General features: G+C 36.9%; 1 protein-coding gene across 2 annotated transcripts in view; it reads left to right on the plus strand.

Annotated features, from left to right (window-relative positions):
• The first annotated feature begins 431 nt into the window (after positions 1–431).
• The window catches only part of LOC111865799 (cell cycle control protein 50A), a 28,240-nt gene continuing 7,117 nt past the window's right edge, over positions 432–21,554 (plus strand). For both annotated transcript variants that reach the window (XM_023854100.2, XM_023854102.1), the window contains exons 1-7: positions 432–601; positions 5,195–5,328; positions 10,997–11,128; positions 11,489–11,681; positions 16,166–16,297; positions 18,438–18,659; positions 19,102–19,267. In XM_023854100.2, the coding sequence (XP_023709868.1) occupies positions 547–601; positions 5,195–5,328; positions 10,997–11,128; positions 11,489–11,681; positions 16,166–16,297; positions 18,438–18,659; positions 19,102–19,267 (1,034 nt within the window). In that variant the 5' untranslated portion in view covers positions 432–546. The remainder of the gene's footprint in view (positions 602–5,194; positions 5,329–10,996; positions 11,129–11,488; positions 11,682–16,165; positions 16,298–18,437; positions 18,660–19,101; positions 19,268–21,554) is intronic.

The following is a 21,554-nucleotide window of genomic DNA, read 5'->3' on the forward strand; positions in this document are numbered from 1 at the left end:
TCAAGGTGGCCGATGTTGTGCCTCCTATGTAACTTGATTAGGGAGATTCTTAATATTGTCCGTTATGATTTCTATAACCAGAAAGGCTGCTATGAGTGATAGATGGAACATTGTGTACTTGGACATTACATGTGTATTTGATATGACAACTGTTGTGATAGTGGTTTCTAAAAGAGAGACTGCAGTACAAGAGATCTAAAAGTATTTATTGCTAGTAGCGAAAAAAGCCTTTTGAGGGGGGGCGAGGGGCGAGCACTCAAAATAGTTTCTAAGGTAGCATACCTTCTTACCGATTCTGCTCTCGGCCCTGGAGGTCATTTTTAATTTAGTTATATAAGCTGAACATAGATGGCAGCAGAGGTGTCATGGCGACCATGTTGCCAACCAATAACAGGGGAGTTTCACGGGGATGTGTCAGCCGTCAGCGCCGTCAGAGTGCCAGTAGTTCCTGTGATTTTATTTGAGGTGTTTTATGGCTGTTGTCTACTGTTATTTTGTGGTTATATTGCCGTCAGCTGTTTTAACTAATAATTAATACCGCCGAAAATGGCATCCAGCAGCGAGGTGCTGGAGGGCACAATAAAATCGAAAAGACCTTCTGGTAAGATATTTACCTTATATCATAAAATTGATACATGAATACAACTAGTTTATTTTTGTCTTTTGTCATATTTATATATTTAGAAGATCAGATTTTACAGTGCTGCGTGAGATGCTAATATTTTATGGCTCTGAAGACCTGTATTTACAAATTATTTATATCACATCTTCATTTTATTTCCAGGTATGAAGTTTTTTTTTTAATTTTTGGTTGTAGTGCAGTAAAGAAATGTGTAATAGATTTTCAAATTTAACTTTTATTTCCACTGTAAGAAATACTACACAAAAATACGTTCTAGCAAAAATGTGTTAAAAATCAATATTGCAGTTAAGTGCATTCATCATAAACCTTATTGTACTTGGGTCTGTATGTATCTCCAGTGTCATGGATGTAAATGTGGGTTACTGCTAACAGTTTTAGAAGTCTGTGAGAGAATTGTAAGAATCCCTTATACAGATTAATTTATTTTATAGTCGCATTCGTTCTGTAGGGTTTATGGTTATTATGGAGAGTATTATTGGAATTCGTGTGTAGGATCTGAAAATTATTAAAGGCAATGTAGAATGTGAGGTTCTCACAGTGGTGGTTACAAGGACTAGTATCTTCTGAGATACAGTGTCAGTTGACTTTCAACAAACTACATGGTGTTATATCCCAAAAGAAAATCATCATATGGAGGTGAGTTAATATTTTGACATCCTGACATATTGTTATTGCTTAAAGAACTGAGTGTAGAGGTTGTTAAAATTGTATACTTATCATTTTTATATATTTTAGCCTACTTTCCAGATTTTATAAAGATAAGAGTTGGCCTTTGAGATCACCTTTGTGCTCTGTGTGTATAACCCTCCTATTGTTGCAGACAGTTGCTCAGTTGTTGCTAAGGCAGTGTCTTAGTAAACATGGTCCCATGGCAGCAAATGCACACCTAACAGTAAAAGAATTGTTGAATGTGTCATTTTCTGTGTGATCCATGTCATGTCAAGGAAAGCAGACAGTTATTTCTTCCCAGAACTTCGTGTTTTATTTAATTCATTCATTCATCGGTAATCTGTCATACGACAGGTCCACAGTCTCTTCCAAAACAGTTCCTCCACTTAATGCGATCTCAAGCTTTCTCCTTCAGTTAAAATATCTTCTTCGGTCTTCTTCCTCGTCTTTTGGGCACTTCTATCTGCCCCTCCAGTTTGTTTGTCTCCAGATGAAACATCTCGCATACATGGTATCTCTGTTTTTGGAAAGAGACTATCCAGGAAAAGTGATAATGTGGTAGTTTTTCCATTTGCTTTCCACATCGCAGTACAACAGCCGTTCAAACCACTCTGGTCACGCCTCTTGCTATACGAACTTGAACCATCTCGAGCATCATTTGCTCTGTGCTTCAAGTCGCTGCTGATATCCTTCAATAAATCTGAAGCTTTTGGAATAAAATTCTGAAAGCATTGTCAACCAGCCTTTGAGTGTTACTTTATTTATCATTAAAATTTTTGTTCTGAACAGCATTCGTAGCCAGAACCAGTGTAAGGCCTACTCATATTTCTTGGATTGAAATGTTTAATCTGCTGTAATCATGTAAGATGTCAGATAGTTTCTTTCCCAGAAGTTGCTTGTCCTCTAGAATTGCAAATGTTCTTCGTTCCTTTCCCATATTTCAGTTGGCAATTACTGTGCTGTCAGTATTTCTCCTGTATAATCTGTTGTACACATACAGATTTGCAGTTCACACCAAATAACACTAAGAGTACAAGAGGAAATGTTTTTGCACAGTTTAAAAATAGAGATCCACTGTTAGCTGCAACTTCTATCACAATCATTCTGAATAGGATGCAAAAGCAACTAGAAAAATTTCAGTCTCAAATAATCATTGGCTGTTTTCTCCCGGTCTTCTTTTTTGGGGTGTTGGGAGGCATTAGAATGGTGTTTGATAATATGATGAGCTGTAGTATTGCTTCGCTGGTCATAGTGGCCACATGGTCTAAGGCATAAACTGTCTTCGCTCACTCAAATGCTGGGATCATGGGTTCAAATTTCATTCAAAGCGTGGATGGTTTTGTGTGTGTGTTTATTCTGTGTTTGTGTTGTCCTGTGTGTAGGTGACAGGCTGATCACTCATCCAAGGAGTCCTACCATTTGTGTGGATAAGATTATGAAACTGAAGTGGAGACCAGGGTCCAACAAAGGGCTGTAGACCCATTGATTAATGAAAATGAAATATTATTGCTTCACACATTTCTTTGACTTTATAATGTGTTTTGGAATGTTCAGGATTGTTAGTTTATGAAATTAATCTCCAGTTTTCAGGAATGATAAAAATATTAAATGTTATAATTCATAACAGTCTGTCATGGTTAGTGACTTGTGCAGTTAAACTGTGCCGATGTTGTCACTCTTATTACTGTAATTTATTATACCTTATGGTTCATAAGATTTGAATGTAAACAGTGAGTAGTGTCCCTCAGAAGTGAATACAAAAAACACTTCAAAAGTTGAAAACCCAAAGCAAAGAGAGTGGGTCAGGTAGGGCAAAATGGAAATTCAAACACCAATTGGATTTATTGAAGCCATCTGTGAAGCACAAGGCTTGTTTAACGGCCAACTTTCATGATACTTTTGGAGAGGATGGTGAAAGTTGTGGTGATGATGTTGAAGGAAGTCATGAATGTACTGGTTGTGATGAAATGAATGTTGGAAACGCCAAAAACCATATAAGGTGGCTGGATCAGGTCTAACGAAATACATTTTGGAACAAAAACTAAGGACAAAATATGTGCCTGGAATCAAAAGAACATTTCCTATGATGTAATTTCAGCAGCACACAGATCATTTATGACCACAGGTCAGCACATTTTTTGTTTCATTAGTGATGTGGATGGAGTTACCTGAATCCACAACCAGAACCCTCATTTGGAGCTGAATCCACATTCTGTGTACCACAATAACAAATCAGTCTGTAAAATTTGATTTAGCCCCACTCAGCCCAGCTTGCCTGTTACCTTTCTTAAATATGAACTAATTAAATGCTTATGACCATACTGTTACCTAACCAAGTAATGTCATTGAAGCCATAAACAAGTGTTCAGGATCATTACTGTCAACTACTGTCCACAGCAGCCATTGTTATAGTTCTATGAAACAATTACTGTGAATATTTTTTTTTCTGATTTAATATGTTGAATGAATGAATGTATAAGGGGTGGGCCTTTTTGGCCCTTGCACCGCGACCACAGTGATCTATTGTGCCTCCCCTTCTGATTATCCCCTCAACAATCCTGCACTTCGAGTGAAGCGCAGGATTTTGTATGTAGGGATGTCGAAATACACTTGGTTCCATAAAATATTGACCCAAGTGACACAGTCTTAAATAAGCTAAGGCCTCACATTTGCACAGGATATGTGTGGCTGTATCATTTTCTTCTTGACACCTCTCACAAGTGGGACTATCACTTTGTCCCAGTTTGAAGAGGTGTCCTTTGCAGTGACAGTATCCTGTAAGTAGTCCTACTGCCCATCATAGCTGGTTCTGTTTAACTTCAACAGTTCCTCCGCTCTTTTATTAGAGGGTCCTCGTATGAGTCCCTCTGCTTGCCTGGGTCCAGTTAAGGATCCCCAGTATTTCTTGTGATTCATATTTGTGCAGTCCATGATTGCCTTTCTTTTCTTCTTGCCATGCTTTTTGACCTTTTATGCTTGTTCTTTATCTCCTCTTCGTCCAAAAGTGGTGCAGATACTGCCAAATCATTATTCATAATATTTTTGAACAATAAGATGTGAGAAATTCCTGTAGAATTTTGGTTGGAAAAGCTGGAGGGAAGAGACCTCTTGGGAAACCTAGGCATTTATAGGATTTCCCCCTTCTGTATAAATAACTCTTTCCCAACTTGGCTATATCGTGCCCCAAAAATGGAGTTAGTATATTCCTTCAGAGCAGTGGTACCCAATTACCACACTACACCATGTCATAAATCAGAAGACAACAACATATCTTCACTGCTGTGAAAACCTCAAATCTTATATGGGGAAACTTGTTTTTGTATTTTGGTTTTGTGGGAAATTATGAAATCTTAGAGAAGTTTCATGGCTTCAAGTCCCGATTTACTCTGTATCTCTGATAGTTCATCAGAAAGAGGAAAATTTTTTACTTAGAACTAACGATATTAGAGCATAAATTATAGATAAACTGCAGTTTTTAAGACTTTAAAATGTGATCATTCAGAACCTGTAATACACCACGCTCTTGGAGTTGCTTTATTCCTTGTTACTAATTCCGTTTCACAGTCATTTTTTAAAGGAGAATGTCAGAAAATTTGAAGGGGTGAACCATCCGGAAGACCTGGGTGTAAATATTAGGGTAATTTTTAAAGATGCTGGTTTTGAGGATGTGGATTAGATTCATCTGGCTCAGATTGGGGTCCAGTGGTGGACAGTTACAAATACAGAAATGAACCTTTATGTTCTATAAAATGTGGAGAATTTCTTGAACAGCTGAGTGACTGTTAGCTTCTCAGGAAAGACTGCCCCATTGAGTTAGAAACACTTGATGGTATAAATGATCTTTGTTTAATATTTACCAGTGAAATTTCATTATATGTGCAGACAGTGCATTCAAGCAGCAGCGGTTACCAGCATGGCAGCCAATCTTGACAGCTGGCACTGTTTTACCTACATTTTTTGTGATTGGCATTGCATTCATTCCTGTTGGCATAGGTCTGCTATATTTTTCTGATGAGGTAAGTTAGCACTATTGTGTCTTTTATATAAGAGATGGCCAAGCGGTTACACAGAAACTACAAGTAATGAAATCTGACATAAGCTTTATTCTGAAATCCAGCTACAGTTAATCCAGATGCTGGATAATCTGGATCAAAATATGAAAAATTAAAAATTATGTTCGCAGTTGAGTACATACTTTAAAAGGCACATAAGATATAGGAGAAAGAGAACTTCCATACTGTGTTGAGTGCAGCTACAGAGACTGAAACCATGAAAGTAAATATCAAAGATTGGCTTGAGCTGGAAGAAGATCCTGGGTTTCAACTTCTGACATCAAAACTACCTTACTTACTCACTCACTCATGGAGCTGGGCCCTTCTTGAGGAGCTGCCAATTCTGCAGCTACTCAAGAATTTCCCAGCATTTTATAGAACCCGAAGGTTCATCACTGTTTTCACAAGAGCCCTCCACTGGTCCATATCCTGATCCAAATCAATCCAATCCATACCATCCCATACTATCTCTCTAAGATCCATTTTAATATTGTCCATCCACCTATGCCTTGGTCTTCCCAGTGGTCTCTTTCCTTCTTGCTTTCCTACCAATATCCTATACACATTCCTCTTCTCTCCCATTCATGTTATATGCCCTGCCAATCTCATCCTCCTTGACTTGATCATTCTAATTATACTTGGAGAAGAGTACGAATTATGAAGCTCCTCATTATGCAGTTTTCTCCAACCTCCTGTCACTTCATCTCTCTTTGGTCCAAATAGTCTCCTCAATACCCTGTTCTCAAACACCCTCAGTCTATGTTCCTCCCTTAATGTCACAGACCAAGTTTCACAGCCATACAGAACCACAGGCAAAATTATAGTTTTTTATATTCTAATTTTTATGTTTTTGGACAGCAGAGGAGAAGACAAAAGGTTCTGGACTGAATGGTAGCAAGCATTACCCAAGTTCAATCTCGTCTTAATTTCCTCCTGAATCGGGTTTAGATTTATCATTGTTCCCTAATGTCTGAACTGTGCCGCATTTTCAAAAGATCTGTTTCCTATCTATGTCATGATTTTGCCCTGCATTTTGATGACGAGACAGCACTACCTACATTTTTAAATTTTCCATTTGTTTGTTTCCTAGTAAGTCATTTGTCATTTAGGGCTATCATTTGCTTCATTAATCTGCATGATCTCTCCCCCAGTTAATCTGGATTAGTGAGGGCGTACTGTATATGGTTGATATACAAATGATATAGATTCCTTATTCTTATTCTTTATTTTAAATTCAATAAATCCTTCCTGGCCAAGCCTAGGATGTAGAACAAGTCACTATTAAATCAAAACATACACAAGAACAGTTCATAAAATAGAGCTCAGTCACATACAGAACAGTCTTAAAACAAAATTATACGTAGTGATAATCATACCACAAAAAAGTGGAAATTGTTCAAGTTATAATTGAATTACAACTTGTAAAAGCTAACACAACACAACCATAACATATACATTTCACAAAATTTCAAAATTAAGGTATACTAAAAGTTTAATTAATGAATACAAATATAAAATATGGTAATTAGATATATCTTATGAGATAAAATAAGTTAAGAGATGTTATAGATATTTTCGGTCCTAGTACAGTTACTTATTAATACAGACAATCAGCTGAGCACCTCAAATCCAGTAAATGTACACCCATCAGGCAAGATGACAGAAAAGACAAAGGTTAAAACAACATAATAAGTTATACATTAAAAACCGTACAGAAAGTATCAAGATTATCGTCTTTGTCATCCATGTATTGAAAATATTAATATATAGAATATGAAGGATGATGATAAAAAAACCTCTTCAATATCGATTTGAAACACCTCTCATCATTGGCCAAATTTTTTATTGATTGAGGAAGATGACAGAAAACTTTAATTCCTGATATATATGCTCCTTTGTGAAATATTTTTATATTCACTATAGGTACATGTAAGTTACTGTGTAATCTAGTGTTATATTTATAAATATTTATTATTAACTGTATATAATAGTAAGGAATATATATACTGGGGATATAACGTCATTATTTCCAATTTCATAAAAATTTCCATATATGCATCTCTTGGTTTTGCTTTCGTTATATTTTTAATGATTCTCTTTTGCAAAATAGACACCTTAGCATAAGAGGAGCCACCCCAGAAGATTATCCCATAACTCATAATAGAGTGTACATGAGCAAAATGTACATGCCGTACATGAGCCGTAAAGTTTAAAATGATACTATATATTTTATATTTCTAAGTGCAAAATATGCAGAGGAAATTTTATTGGTGACCATATCTATATGCTGTTTCCAAGACAGCATATCATCAATAATCAAACCAAGAAATTTAGCTTCCAATACATTGGAGATAAATGTCTGATCATCTACATAAATAAAATGGGTAGAAATGTTACGATGTTTTATTAGTTGCTTGCACAAAATTCATAGATGGCAATTCATAGTAACCAACTAATTCATTTCTTTTTTCTAAAATAAGTCAAAACATGTTCTAATCAGTTATTCATTATCATCAGATAAAACAGCACTTTCAGAAACAAACACTCCAAATAGATATTACACTTGTATGGGAAATTTAACCAGTGTCACCTTCACCAAAGATGAAATGAAACTTCTGCACAATGGTCTAAAATACAGTATGCACTTTAAACCCAGAAATTGGGTAGATTTTGTGATTGAACAATTAGAGGAAATAGAATAAGCATATAGAAGACAATTAATAGCTTATATCACTCAATAATTAAGAAAGAAACAAAACGAGAAAAGATAGGTACCTCAAGGCATGTCCACATTACTCGTGCTCGTGCTCGCCAGACTTGTGCTTGTCAGGAGACTTGTCTGGCTTTTACTTGTGCTTATAAATCTTCATCCACACTACTTCAGTTGCTCTCCAGGCTTCGGCGTGTGAGGATCCGTATATTTACTTGTAGTGTGTATAGGCTGTAGTCGTGTTTTAATTTATTGGCTATAGTTTTTAAATTAAAAATTAAAAATTTGCTTGTCTCATGACTTGTCATATCGTCCACATTACTCGCGAGCATAGCGAGTCACACAAGCATAGCACAAGTAATGTGGACGCACCTTTACAGTGACAATGAAATCTGAAATACAAGAGAATAATCTTATACATAAAAAGAAAAATAAAATAACCCCAAATCAATTAGCCACAACAAACGCAGACAAAGGAAACAACCTAGTTATACCATACAAAAAATACTACAAGCAAGAAATTGAAGAATTTATCAAAATAAGTAATTTCACGTCGCTAGCATGATATTACCAGTAAACAGGAAAAGATAATGAGGCAAATTATATAATTAACAGATGGCTGATTGGAAATACATAAACCTAAACCCTGGTGCACTACACATACATTTGCCACAATTGAATCACACAAAATTAATAAGGCATACATAAGATCCGTTAGAAGAATGGTGCAAAGTATGATTTAGCAACATTTCTAAGATCCTTCCTTAAAAATATAATGCAGTTACCAGACAGATACAGTGTGCAGAATTCTGTTAACCCCTTGCATAATCTAAAATAACAGGTACTCCATGTTATCTACAAGATCAAAGAATGTGATTTTATTTTAATGAGATGAACTAATTTACACCAATTTAACTACATAGTGCTTGCTTGAATGCAAACTGCTTGCTAACCAGTTGAGAGAGAGAGGGAGAAAGGTGAATAGATTATTATATGGGTTTGTAGAGGAGGAGTGCGAGGGGAGAATGGAAAATATAATTGATTTTTGTGTTTTCACTCTCTGTGACCTTTTTTGGAACAACATGGAGTACCTGAAATTGACATGAATGTAAACATAAAACTTTCTCTGACATTGAAAACATGTACACGGATATATCTCTTGCTAGTAGGAACCCAGAAAATAAATAAAAATGACAAATTATGAAGAAGACCTACTTACACATAACAGTGATAGGTATATAACCATACTGGCAATCTGTATCATAACGTCCTTCAGTTTCATATAGTAAAAATGAGTTGGAACACATTAAAATCTTTAAAATATGTATGGTGTGCAGTGTAAAACTCCTGAAATTCAGATGATGTGAAGAGAAACCAACAACAGATGAATGATGTTTTGACCTATTTCCAGCTAGATGCTTTCTTAAAATTCTTTTAAGGATCCCATGTCTATGGCTATACTTTACCATATTGGCAGCCCTTATGTGAGCTTCACATTGTATAGTCTTGTACTACTGGTAGGCCACAAGGCAAGATCTGAAACACAGACAGATTTATTGCACTATAAATTATTTGAGAAAAATCATCAGAGGAATCGGTAGAACTTAAAAAATAATGTGATGAAAATGAGATAACATCAGTGTAATTGGTATGCATCGACTGCTAATATCCTTGCAAATGCATAATTCCAGACAAATAGTCACACACTTTGTAGCCAGCCATAAACAATAATGTTGTCTATATGCTGTGAGTGAAAGTGGATATTTGACAAATTGACTGTATTCTTCAGACTTTGTATTCACTGTCCGTGCTTTATTTGCAGTTTAATTTAGTCATTTTTGTACCCCATTATAGAAGTAGTGTCATATCTATATGTAATAAGGGGGGAAGCAGAAATATATATACTATAATTTACCTAAAACAATATATAATTTTGAAGTAAGTAATTAGTGCCCTTGTGTTTTGTGCCTTGGTTATCTCATGCTTTATCCTTACCAATAGACAGCTGTTATAAAGGCAATCTTGAGATACGGAAGTTATAAAACAGTACTGCAGCGAATCCAACTGTTCACACTGTGGGACTGTCGTATGAATGAACTTATTTTATAGTTCTTTTAAAGTGCCAAGCCATAACAGAAGTTTGGTACATGGGACAAATTTGTGTTAGGGTGGCGACTGACTTGTAACATTTGCCTCTATTGTAACTTGTTATAAATTGAGCATTACACGCGCTCCATCGTGTTGTTGGTTTTTTCGCAAATCCCTTTGAGTGCTACATTACAAGTCAGGCAGTCAGTCAAGCGGTGTCATAACGAGCATTCATGTCCGACATGTGTTTTCCACTGTTTTTATTTCTGTTTTTGTACAAGTTTGTTATCCAAATGCATTTTCTTCTCTTCTTTAAATAACAGTAGCGTATTAAAAGGAACACAGATAACACAACCTCCATGTCTGACATATTGAATGAAATGAAGTGGAGCACACGCGAGCACAGTTGAGCTGAGGGTTCGATGTACCTCACCAGTTGTGGTGTAATGTAAGATGCTCGCCGCGAATGTTACATTACAGGCAAATGTTACAAGTCAGTCACCACCCTTATGTTTTAAGTTTCATGTTGTAGCATACCATGGGTTATAAAGTGACATTGTTTATATCAAATGTCATTTTTATTGCTCTGACTATGAAGAATGGAAGCTGTGTGTAACAAACACCTTTATGATATAGAGCAGTGTGTTTGATCAGAATGTGTACACACACACACACACATTATGAAAGTTTGTGTTTTATTATCAGGAGCAGCTAGTGTCAGAATGGAAGAATGTGTTGTTTTTTTCTTTTGTGTAATTTTTATTTTATTGTATGATTAGATGATGATGGGTCCACAGGTTGCATGTTTCTCATTCACTTATTGCATTGCTACAGGTAAAGGAGGTGACAGTTGACTACACAGACTGTAAGAATCAGAATGATGTACGGTGTAGTGAAGTGATCAGCCAGAACAAAGACGCAGTTTGCAATTGTACAATACCATTTGAGCTGCAACAAGACTTCACGGTAGGTATTGTGGACAATGGTGCTGGTGCTGAAGTGTGATTTGGAGAGGTCTGAGGAGGAATCTGACATTATACCAACCTATTAGATAAATAGTATAATTGTGGAATCATTTTTACTGTCAGAATATGTTACTTGAAAATATAAATGCGTGTAGATACTGAAAGTTTAAGAAGAAGAAGGCCACATGAACATAGACACCAGTAATTTTTATTTTTTTACGGTATGGTTTTCCTCTTGGCAGTCAGTAATGTCATGACTCATTGGTCTCATATGTGCAGGTGTATTTTTCCTAATGTACTCATTTATGTACAGAAATGAGAATATTGTAACTTCCTTTTGTATTCTGTATGTTTTGTGTAGGGTAAAGTATACATGTACTATGGACTGACAAACTTCTACCAGAACCATCGACGATACGTCAAATCACGTGATGATAACCAGTTGCTTGGACGCCTTGATAGTGAACCATCTTCAGATTGTGCACCATTTGATGTAAATGATAAGAGGGAACCTATTGCACCATGTGGAGCGATAGCCAACTCTTTATTCAGTGGTGTGTTTCATATCTTCAGTTTTATACAATTTGTTGCTGCTAAGCATTGATGAATTGTTAAGCTGGATGAGTTGAACGTCAGCAGTAACTAATGTCTGAAGAAAACTTATCATATAACCCATTTATTTTAATTTAAAATATTAAATTTTGTATTCAAAATATACAACCTTTTAGCCTTGACTCATGAAGATATTATTTCTTAACTTTGTCAGTTAATTATTTACTTTTTATGATAAGATAATAGTAATACTTTAATAAAAAAATGTATAATGTTTAATCTTAATCAGTCGTATACGAATAATACTTTATGGTTGTTGTAAAGTTATCCATATGCTTCATTAAGCACCATGCCATGCACTCCACACCTCAGCATTAATTAGAGAGCTTCATGCCTTGAGTACTGTATCCCTGTGGAAAGAGCTGATGCTGTGTATTCAATAGGAGGGCAAATGGGTCAGTTTGGACACTGTGCCAAAGGAAGAATCCTTACCCTTACCAGGAATTTAACCCTGGTCGTCTACATCATAGCCTAGTCACTACACTGACTGAGCTGTCCCAGTTCCATTTGTAGCAGGGAGAATTCATGAAAATATTCCAACAGAAAGTACAATTCATTTGATAAATTTTCTTCAGATTCTTGTTGGCAGCAAAATATCTGAAGTTCAAAGAAGAATACAACATGCACAAGATTTCAAATGGTTGCAAGGTATATGTATGTCCTAATAAATAGAAATAATTACATTTTGGATAAGGTGAACTAAATGGCAGGAAAACAGTTTCAGTTATAGTCATAGGCTGATAGAAACAGAAGACGGAAGAAAATATTTAGATAGAATTAGTAATTTGAAGAGGAGGAGAATGGGATCTAATGGCAAAAATTTTTCTGTTCCATCCACTGTAATAAATGACTCTGCAATAATCCAACATTTCCTCACATTATGGCTAAATTCTATTACAAACACTTGTTGAACCATATTAATTCAATTATTCATAATCCTATTTCAGTTTCTGATGAAATTGTGGAAAATTATCTGGAAGTAATGTATTCTTATCTGTATGAAATAATATCAGGTAAATAGTATACTAAATATTGTATGTAAAGATCCTGTTCAGGTTGAGAAGCAGATTATTGGAAAGTACTATGGGGGATACATGTATTCTATATGGTTTGGAATGTATGCATAAAAACAAAAATTTATTTTAAATCTGGAAATGTTCTCAAGACAGAAACTACTTTTGGGGAGGGTAGATTTCATATTGTGACATGTCAATGCATTGCCAGGCAACAGCTCAATAAACACCCCACAATACTCGCAAGCAACAGTAGGATGACTGTTTATAGCTTGTTGCTAGGCAACAGCATGCCAATGGACTGGCGAGATAGCTATCACGTAACTTGTTTTCTGTGTCCTCTTCAGTATGCAACAGTAGAACTGTGTTTTCTGCATTGTCTGTGCCGTGGTTATATAACATGCATCCACTTGCATCTAGGGAGAGTCCAGGAGGGTTTAGCGGTTGAGAGTACAAGGACAGGAATGGAGCATGTCTTTAATGAATTATGGAGATTATTTGAGTACAGATTAGGACAGAGAAATACAGAGTGATTGAAGACAAAATAATAAGACTTCATAGAGATTTAAAGCGCTAGTTTCTGTGTTGAGATCCGTTGCTAGGAGGCAACTACTGAAGATGGAGAATCCTAGTTCATGTGCAATGGTGAACTGTAAATTATGTAAATCAGCAGTAGTGCTGTATTGAGTGTAGTTAGGAGAACTTGTAACTGAAGTGTTAATAAATCCAATCATCTTAACTAGAATCGTCATTTTCGTCACAGGTACCATCATACATGTGACATTTTGGTGTCAGAAGTTGGTGGTTCGGATCATATTTGATTCTTCAGCAGTGGTTACGACCACAAATATGTGACAATTTGGTGTCAGTAGTCACACAGCCATAAGCTCATGACAACTGAAAACTGTGGAAGAAGTTATATTGCATCGGATTGAGGATTGAATTGATTAGTTAAACCGCAAAAATGGAACCAGTGAGGCGATAAATAATTGTTAATATTTCCATCCTGTTGCGTGAGTATAACTAATAATACAGATTCCACCATCAACACAACTATAATTTATTAACTTATGTTCCACTACATGTTTTGACCATTTTAGGGTTATCTTCAGGTGTTGTGATGTACACATTTTCATTATTGAATCGTAAATCATGTATACACATTTACATATAATGACTACTTTCTATGTACATTTATATTCTAGCATCTAGATGTGGATTTAAACAAAAGATATATATGGAACTAAAAGTTTAAGATTAAAAGTTGATTTTAAATTAATTTGAAAGTGCCGTATGCTCTATTCACGTACATGTCTGTTGCCGTAATAGGCCACACATCTTTACATCTGATTCTTCTATTATTGCTTAGATTCGTTTATGTTAACTATTTCTTAACCTTGAATTTATCTATATAGACCATGCAGTAGAGCATGCCACATAAATTAGACGACACAACAACAGTAATAATCAACATCCTGGAAATAAATTCATGCTGAAGAAACAGTTAACACAAACAAATTTAACCAATAATAGAAGAATCAGATGAAAAGATGCATGGTCTGCTGCAACAACAGACATGTAGTTAAATACAGCATACGACACTTTTAAATTAACTTGAAAATCAACTTTTAGTTATATATATATATTGTTTAAATCAGCATCTAGATGCTAGAATATAAATGTACATATAAAGTAGTCATTTTAAGTCTTTTGTATATAAATATGTATAAACGCTTTACAATTCAATAATGAAAATGTGTAAATCACAGCACCTGAGGATGACCCCATAAGGGTCGAAACATGTAGTGGAACATAAGTTAATAAATTATAGTTGCGTTGATGGTGGAATTTGTCTCATTAAAAATAAGGGAAATGCTGGCTACACATGCCCACTACACATAAGTGGGACCATTGTGGACCTGCCTGAGGGCCGAAATGGAAGAGGACATAAAATCCAGGCAAGATAAGTTACATGCCAACAGAGAACAAAGGAGGGCAGACATGAAAGCCTTTGATGAAATGATGGAAGGAAGGGAGGCTGAAAGAAAAGCCTCTGAACAGAAGATGATGGCTAAGTGGGAAGCTGACTGAAGAAAAAAGAGAAGCCTTCTTTCAGAAGAGGACGGCCAAGAAGAAAGTCACTGAGAAGTGGGGGCAAGGCTGGAAGCCATTCATGACAAGACAGACGCCAACGAGATGAGATTGGAACCCAAAACATAACCTCAAGAGAAGATGGATGCCAGCCTGAAGGAAATAAAGGAAGACTAAAAACAACCTAGCCATCCAAGCAGATGCAGATGCCGACTGAGAGCACATGCAAGAAATGATGACAACCAATCAAAAAAGGATAGAAACTAAAATGGACGCCATCCAAGAAAAGAGGGATGCCAAGGGCGATCATGGTAGAAATGAAGAATGGACAAAACGAGAGGACAGCCTGCCAAGAAGCCACAGAAGTCAATCCAGAGAAGCTGGAACCAAATCCAGGAGAAAAGGCTGCTGTAGTGGAGTGGCAAGAGATTCCTAATTAAGAGGTCACATTTCACTCCCTGAGGGCATGCCAAAATGAGAGGACAGCCTGCCACGAAGTGACAGAGGCCAATCCAGAGAAGATGGATCCAGTTGATCACGCGATAGCCATTTTCGATTGAATACAGGACATGACTGCCTTGCAGCACATCTTTGTAAGATAGGAATATATAACGCAGAAGAATGTGTACACTGTGCAACTTGCCAGGATCATCTATGGGAAAAGAACACCTTCAGTGCCCTAATCTTAACAAGGAGATGCAAGAAAGCAAGAACTTGCGTGCTCTCTATTGAGAAGCAAGAAGCAAAATGGTTTGAATTATACCAAATGCAGCCATTGGAAACCAGCCACCCAACCATAGCCATCTTGGAAAAGATGGAAGTCACAGATTTGGAGGCAAATCCAAAGGAAATGGAATCTGAGTCAGAACATCAGGAGGTCCCTAAGGAAGATGCCGTAGTGAAACTGGTCAAAGGACAGAAGAAGTGGCACAGGGACCAGCATCTAGCAGCAGGGCAACGCAGAGAGCTGAAGGAACTGACCCAAGGAGATTGTGGATCCTGGAGGAAGTTGACTGCCACCTGCAGGAAGATATCCCGTCATGCAGTAGTGGCACGGACGACATAGAAAAGACATCCTCATCTGTTGTTGCATGTTGGACCGTCTTTACAGAACTATTGCCTGGCAACTCGTTAAGTATTGAAGTCAAAAATGGGGTTCAGTTTATGATATATTCTACTCTCTGGTGATTATTAAGAGTAAGCACATGGACATATTTGCTGTGAAATTTTTTGCATATGCTCCTGGAGCCACCTAATCAACAATACAGTAATCTCACTGCAAGAAAGTGAATTTAATTTCCAGTTTGTATTTGTCATTACAGATGAACTAAGCATTGAATTCATTGAGAGTAAAAATCATAAAGTGTCAGTGCCATTGCTTAAAACAGGTATTGCATGGCCATCTGACAAAGAGATAAAATTCCGAAACCCTCCTGGAAACAGTTTGTCTCAAGGTGAGTTTCATGTACACTTCATTTTCTTTATTATTTGCTAATACAATATCTCAAGAAGTACATGCATCTTCTGTCTGGCAGAGCTGTGGTGGTCCCTCTGCTCGGATGATAACTGCAAGTTTATTGCATCCTAAAAATATTCACTGACCAGTTTACACTTGTTCACACACTCTTACTATAATAATAATAATAATAATAATAATAACAACAACAACAACAACAACAACAACAAACAGTGTTAAATTTGATCATATTTTTGGTGTATGTTTTTTCATCTTCTAATTGCTTTGTCAGGTTATTTTGTATATCCCACTTTGTATGGGTTTGTTTCTAGCTTCATGGTGGAAGTTGTTTTGAAGGCTATGTTTATGTTAGTGTTTTTTAATAGTTTTGTGATTTCTCATATATAATTTCCTGCATAGGTAAATGTGACATCATTGTTGTTCTTTTTCGGCTTTATATTCCAAATTATTTTTTGGTTGTTTGAATTTGTTGTATAAATGTAAGATGTCTTCCTTCCTATAACCATTATTTAGTGCTATATTAATAATAGCATTTAATTCTTTGCTTTTGATGTTGAAAGAAAACATGTGAAGGGGTAATGTGAGAAGTCTGTGTATCCAGTTTTTATATGCTGATAATTTTTGTTCTTTGGGGTGGCATGAGTTACTATTTATTGTTATATCTGTCGTAGGTTTTCTGTATATTTCCATTTCTATTTGTCCTTGTTTATTAATTACATTTAAATCCAAGTACGCTATTTGGTTGTTTACTTCCTCATTTATTACGAATTATAGGTCTTTATGTTGTCCATTGAAGTGTTCGAGTAGGTTTTCGGGAGTTATTTTTGTTTCATTGTAAATTATAAAGATGTCATCTATGTACCTGTTATAATATATGATATTTTCATCTTACAGCAAGTGTTTTATTTTATTTTGTTCTAGATCTTGTAGGAAAATTTCAGCCATAGTACTTGATAGGGGTGAATCCATGGCTATGCCCGACTTTTGTTTGTAAAATTTGTCATCGTATTGGAAATAGTTTTGATTTATAATCATCTTAAGTATAGACATGATTTCTTTTGTAATGCATTTGTCCACGTGATTATTTTTAAGTAATTTACACTTCACTAGAGTGTTCCCACGGTCTAACATGCAGCATAATGCATAATTGTTTCAAGTTTAGGAAAGCGTGCACACAGTGGGTGCCCAGAAAACTGAATAGGTCTATCCTTGCAACATCTCTGAGTCTTATGGTATGCAGATGAAGGAGAAGATATGCTTAACAGGATTGTTACTGGGGACAAATCATGAGTGCACTGCTATCAACCTTGGTGGCAAATGTTTCAGTGAGCAGGAAGGGGTTGAAACTGAGGTGAAGAAATGGCTGATATGGAAGTCAAAATACTACTTTGCTGCATATTTTGATGCTCTGGTAAAGTGATGGGATAAATGTATCAGTGTAGGTGAAGGATATATGGAGAAATAAGTATTTTTTCCATGATCAAATATCACATGTTTTGTCACTCTTGGGTAGTATTTACTGGTTCTATGTTCAAGGTGCATTTGTAGGTTTCTGGCTCTAATAACAAGGACTGTCCCTCACATGTCTCCGTTGATTTTTAGGTGTCATGTCGCAGTGTGAACAAATATTACTTGTAATTAGACAGGTATATGTATTCAGTTCTCAGTGTGTTGAATAAATGATTATTAAAATGTTAATGTATTCAGAACTAGAATTCCCTGTTCCTAAGTAAGTAAAAAAAAAGTAAAGCTATCCCTGTACCAGGCCGTGAAGGCCCATAGGGTTGTGAGACATTGAGGGTCCCACACTATCTAGACATTCGGCTCAAAGATGGCAGTAAGGTTGCCAGCCTTACACGCCTGCCGCACTTTACTCCCCAGGAAGATTATTTAATTAATTCCTGGTACTCATTTCTGTTAGCGCCTAGTGGCGCTGGAAGTATTAGGTCAACTGAAAAAATCCAATGACCTCATTGGGACTTGAATCCGCGACCTTCTGGCTTTTAGCATTGCTCCTCAACCACTACGCTATCACATTCCTGGTGTGAATCTTAATGTAATTTGTATATCCTTTTTTATTTTTTGGATTATGGTCTTGATCACAATATTCTTTGCAGCTTTCAAAGGATATGCAAAGCCAGATTCTTGGAAGAAGAATATCTGGGAACTTGATCCTAACAACACAGCTAACAATGGCTTTCAGAATGAGGATCTGATTGTTTGGATGCGAACAGCAGCTCTGCCAACTTTTCGGAAGCTCTATCGTCGCATTGACCATAGTATAGCTGGTTTCACAGAAGGCCTTCCTAAGGGAAACTACACACTTTTTGTGGACTACTGTAAGTTTGTGTTATGTACCAGAGTATGGCAATAACTGAAGAATCCTGTGCTTGTGTATGAAACAGAAAGTGATGCAACTGATAGTGAGATCTGCAGGCATTCATGCAAAAGCGTTGAAAATGAAATCATACATAAAAAATAATTTATATTTATGATGCTTTTCTTTCCATAATGAAGTCTTGTGAGTAAGGAGTCGTGTCATGTTTTATTGCAGAAAGATAAGAATTTTTTTGTAATATGAAATGCATTTCTTTGTGGCTACAGTTTTATATCCCTCCCATCATTCATGTGATTTACTTACATTAAGGAGGAATTTGATTCTTCTGCATTTGTGTTCCTCTGGCCCATTTTATTTGTTACTGTTGTGAGTCTCCTATCTCCCAGTTCTGTTATAGAAGTATATATTTTAAATTACGTAACTTCATAATGTGTCTCTTTCAGCTTATATGGTGACCAAATTTGAAGGCACAAAGAGGATGATTTTATCCACAACGTCATTGTTGGGTGGAAAGAACCCTTTCCTGGGCATTGCATACATTGTCGTAGGCTGTGTCTGCCTCCTGCTTGGTATAATTTTCCTATTTATACACGTGAAATGTGGGAAAAGGTGAGTTAAATTCTGCATTCTTTCTGGATGTAAATAGGTACTGTTACTACAACTTGTTCATATAATCCTGGTATTGTAGTGCATTGTGAATGTGGAAACAGGTTGAAATTTTTTCTAAAATTTGTACCATATTTAGTAAACTGTGAGGCAAGATTCTTTTATTTTTATTGAACTATGGAAGTTGTATTATGTTCATGACTGAAGAAGAATGCCTAAAAACAAACATTTCAGAGATTTCTGGAAAAGTAATCATCTGGCACTTGTGTATCTCAAAATTTATGTGTGCATAGTGTGTTTTGTTGATATGAAAATATTTTACAAGCATTTGTTGTTAGATTTCTGTTACCACTACTGCCATGCTCACACAGTTTATGTACTTTGTATTTTTGTAGTCATGTGTTTGCCTTTATGAGATCTTTTGTAATGGTGCAGCGCCATATGTCCAACATCTGTGTTGCTGATCAACCAGAGACTGTGCATGAAGTAGAACTACAGGATGTCTGATAAGTCAGTATACAAGGGTCAGTCAAAAAGTTCCTGGAATGGTGGTATAGCATTCTAATGGTAGGACATATGGCAACACTTACATTATCACCTTCCAAGTAGGACTCTTCGGCGCACACACACTTGCTCCATCGATTCTGCCATTGTTGGAAGCAGCGGTGGAAGGCTTCTTTTGGAATCTTCTGGAACTCAGCCATCGCATTCGATTTGGTGTCCTCCATGGTTGCAAAACGTGTCCCCTTGAGGCCCATTTTCAAAGTAGGGAACAGCCAAAAGTCACTCGGAGCGAGATCCGGAGAGTATGGTAGTTGAGTGATTCCAGGAATGCTTTTCTCGGTGAGGAATTGCTGCACAACGAGCAGTGTGTGGCTCAGTGCATTATCGTGATGCAAAAACCACTGTCCGTGCCACTTGTTGCGCCGCTTCCTCCGAACCGCATCACGCAACCTCTGCAAAACTTGCATGTAGAAATGGCCAGTAACAGTCTGTCCAGGCAGTACGAACTCATGGTGCACCAAACCTTCGATGTCAAAGAATGCAATGAGCATCAGTTTGTCTTTGGATCTGACGAGGTATGATTTTTTTGGCCAGGGAGATGACGCTTTGTGCCACTCCGATGACTGCATCTTCTTCTCCGGGTCGTAGGCGAACACCAATGATTCATCACCAGTGACGATCTTTTTGAGAAATGTTGGGTCCTGCGTACCTTTGTCAAACAGATTGCCAGCGACCATCATGCGACATTCCATCTGATCCATGGTCAGCTGCCTCAGAACAAACTTCGCACTGACACGTCTCATCTTCAGATTGTCAGACAGAATGGCATGAATGGATCCATGAGAGATACAAACTTCGTGTTCCAACTCCGCGATGGTCATTCTTTGATCACATCGAATCAGTTGTCACACTTTTCCAATCATTTCTTCAGTTCTGGATGTCGAACGTCTCCCGCTGCACTGGTCATCCTCAAACGTCTCCTGCCCATTCTTAAACCGGGAAAACCAGTCATAAACTGTGTATTTCTTTAGTGTATTATCACTGTAAACTTGCTGCAGGCCAAATTGTGTCTCTGAAGAAGATTTTCACAATTTGCACGTGAACTTGACGTTCACACGCTGTTCAAACTGCGACATTGCCCCAAATGACCAAATATCATGTCTAATTCAAATGGAACAGTAACGACACTGCATACTGAAACCTGTCCAGACCTGTTGCGCCTGCGAGCAGACATGCTGAGTTCCTCACCACAACAGTGTTTGCACTATCTTATCGCTCGTTCTCCGTCTGCAGTGGAATTCTGGGAACTTTCTGACTGCCCTACATATATAAATTGTCATAAAAATTGTGTTTAATGACTGGTTGTAATGAAACAAACTGTAAATGATACAATATTCCCTAAGGTTTTGTGCACAGTACTTGAAATTCCATGTGGCCTCATGCATTTATGACACATTTCCTTAAACTGGTACATTTGTTATCGCTGACTGCAGCATGAGTTCAGGAATGGTGGTAAGGGCATTGGTTGTTGTTTCTTCAAGTCTTTCCAAGTCTAGTGGTTTCCTGCATTAAGCTTGTTCTTGGTCCAGCCCCACAGAAAAATTGTCAGAAGGAATCAGGTCTGGGCTGTGGTGAGGCCAGTCCATTGCACTGGGAAATGATCATGCAGTCATGTATGGACAGCACTGCAGAATGAGAGGGTGTCCCATCCTCCATAGACCACAGTGTTCCAGTTTTTTCTCTCTGAGGGATTACAGGCCCCACACAGTCTTGCAACATTCATTTC

The sequence above is a fragment of the Cryptotermes secundus genome, unplaced genomic scaffold, assembly GCF_002891405.2.
Source record: "Cryptotermes secundus unplaced genomic scaffold, Csec_1.0 scaffold757, whole genome shotgun sequence".
In the NCBI taxonomy this organism is placed as follows: Eukaryota; Metazoa; Arthropoda; class Insecta; order Blattodea; family Kalotermitidae; genus Cryptotermes; species Cryptotermes secundus.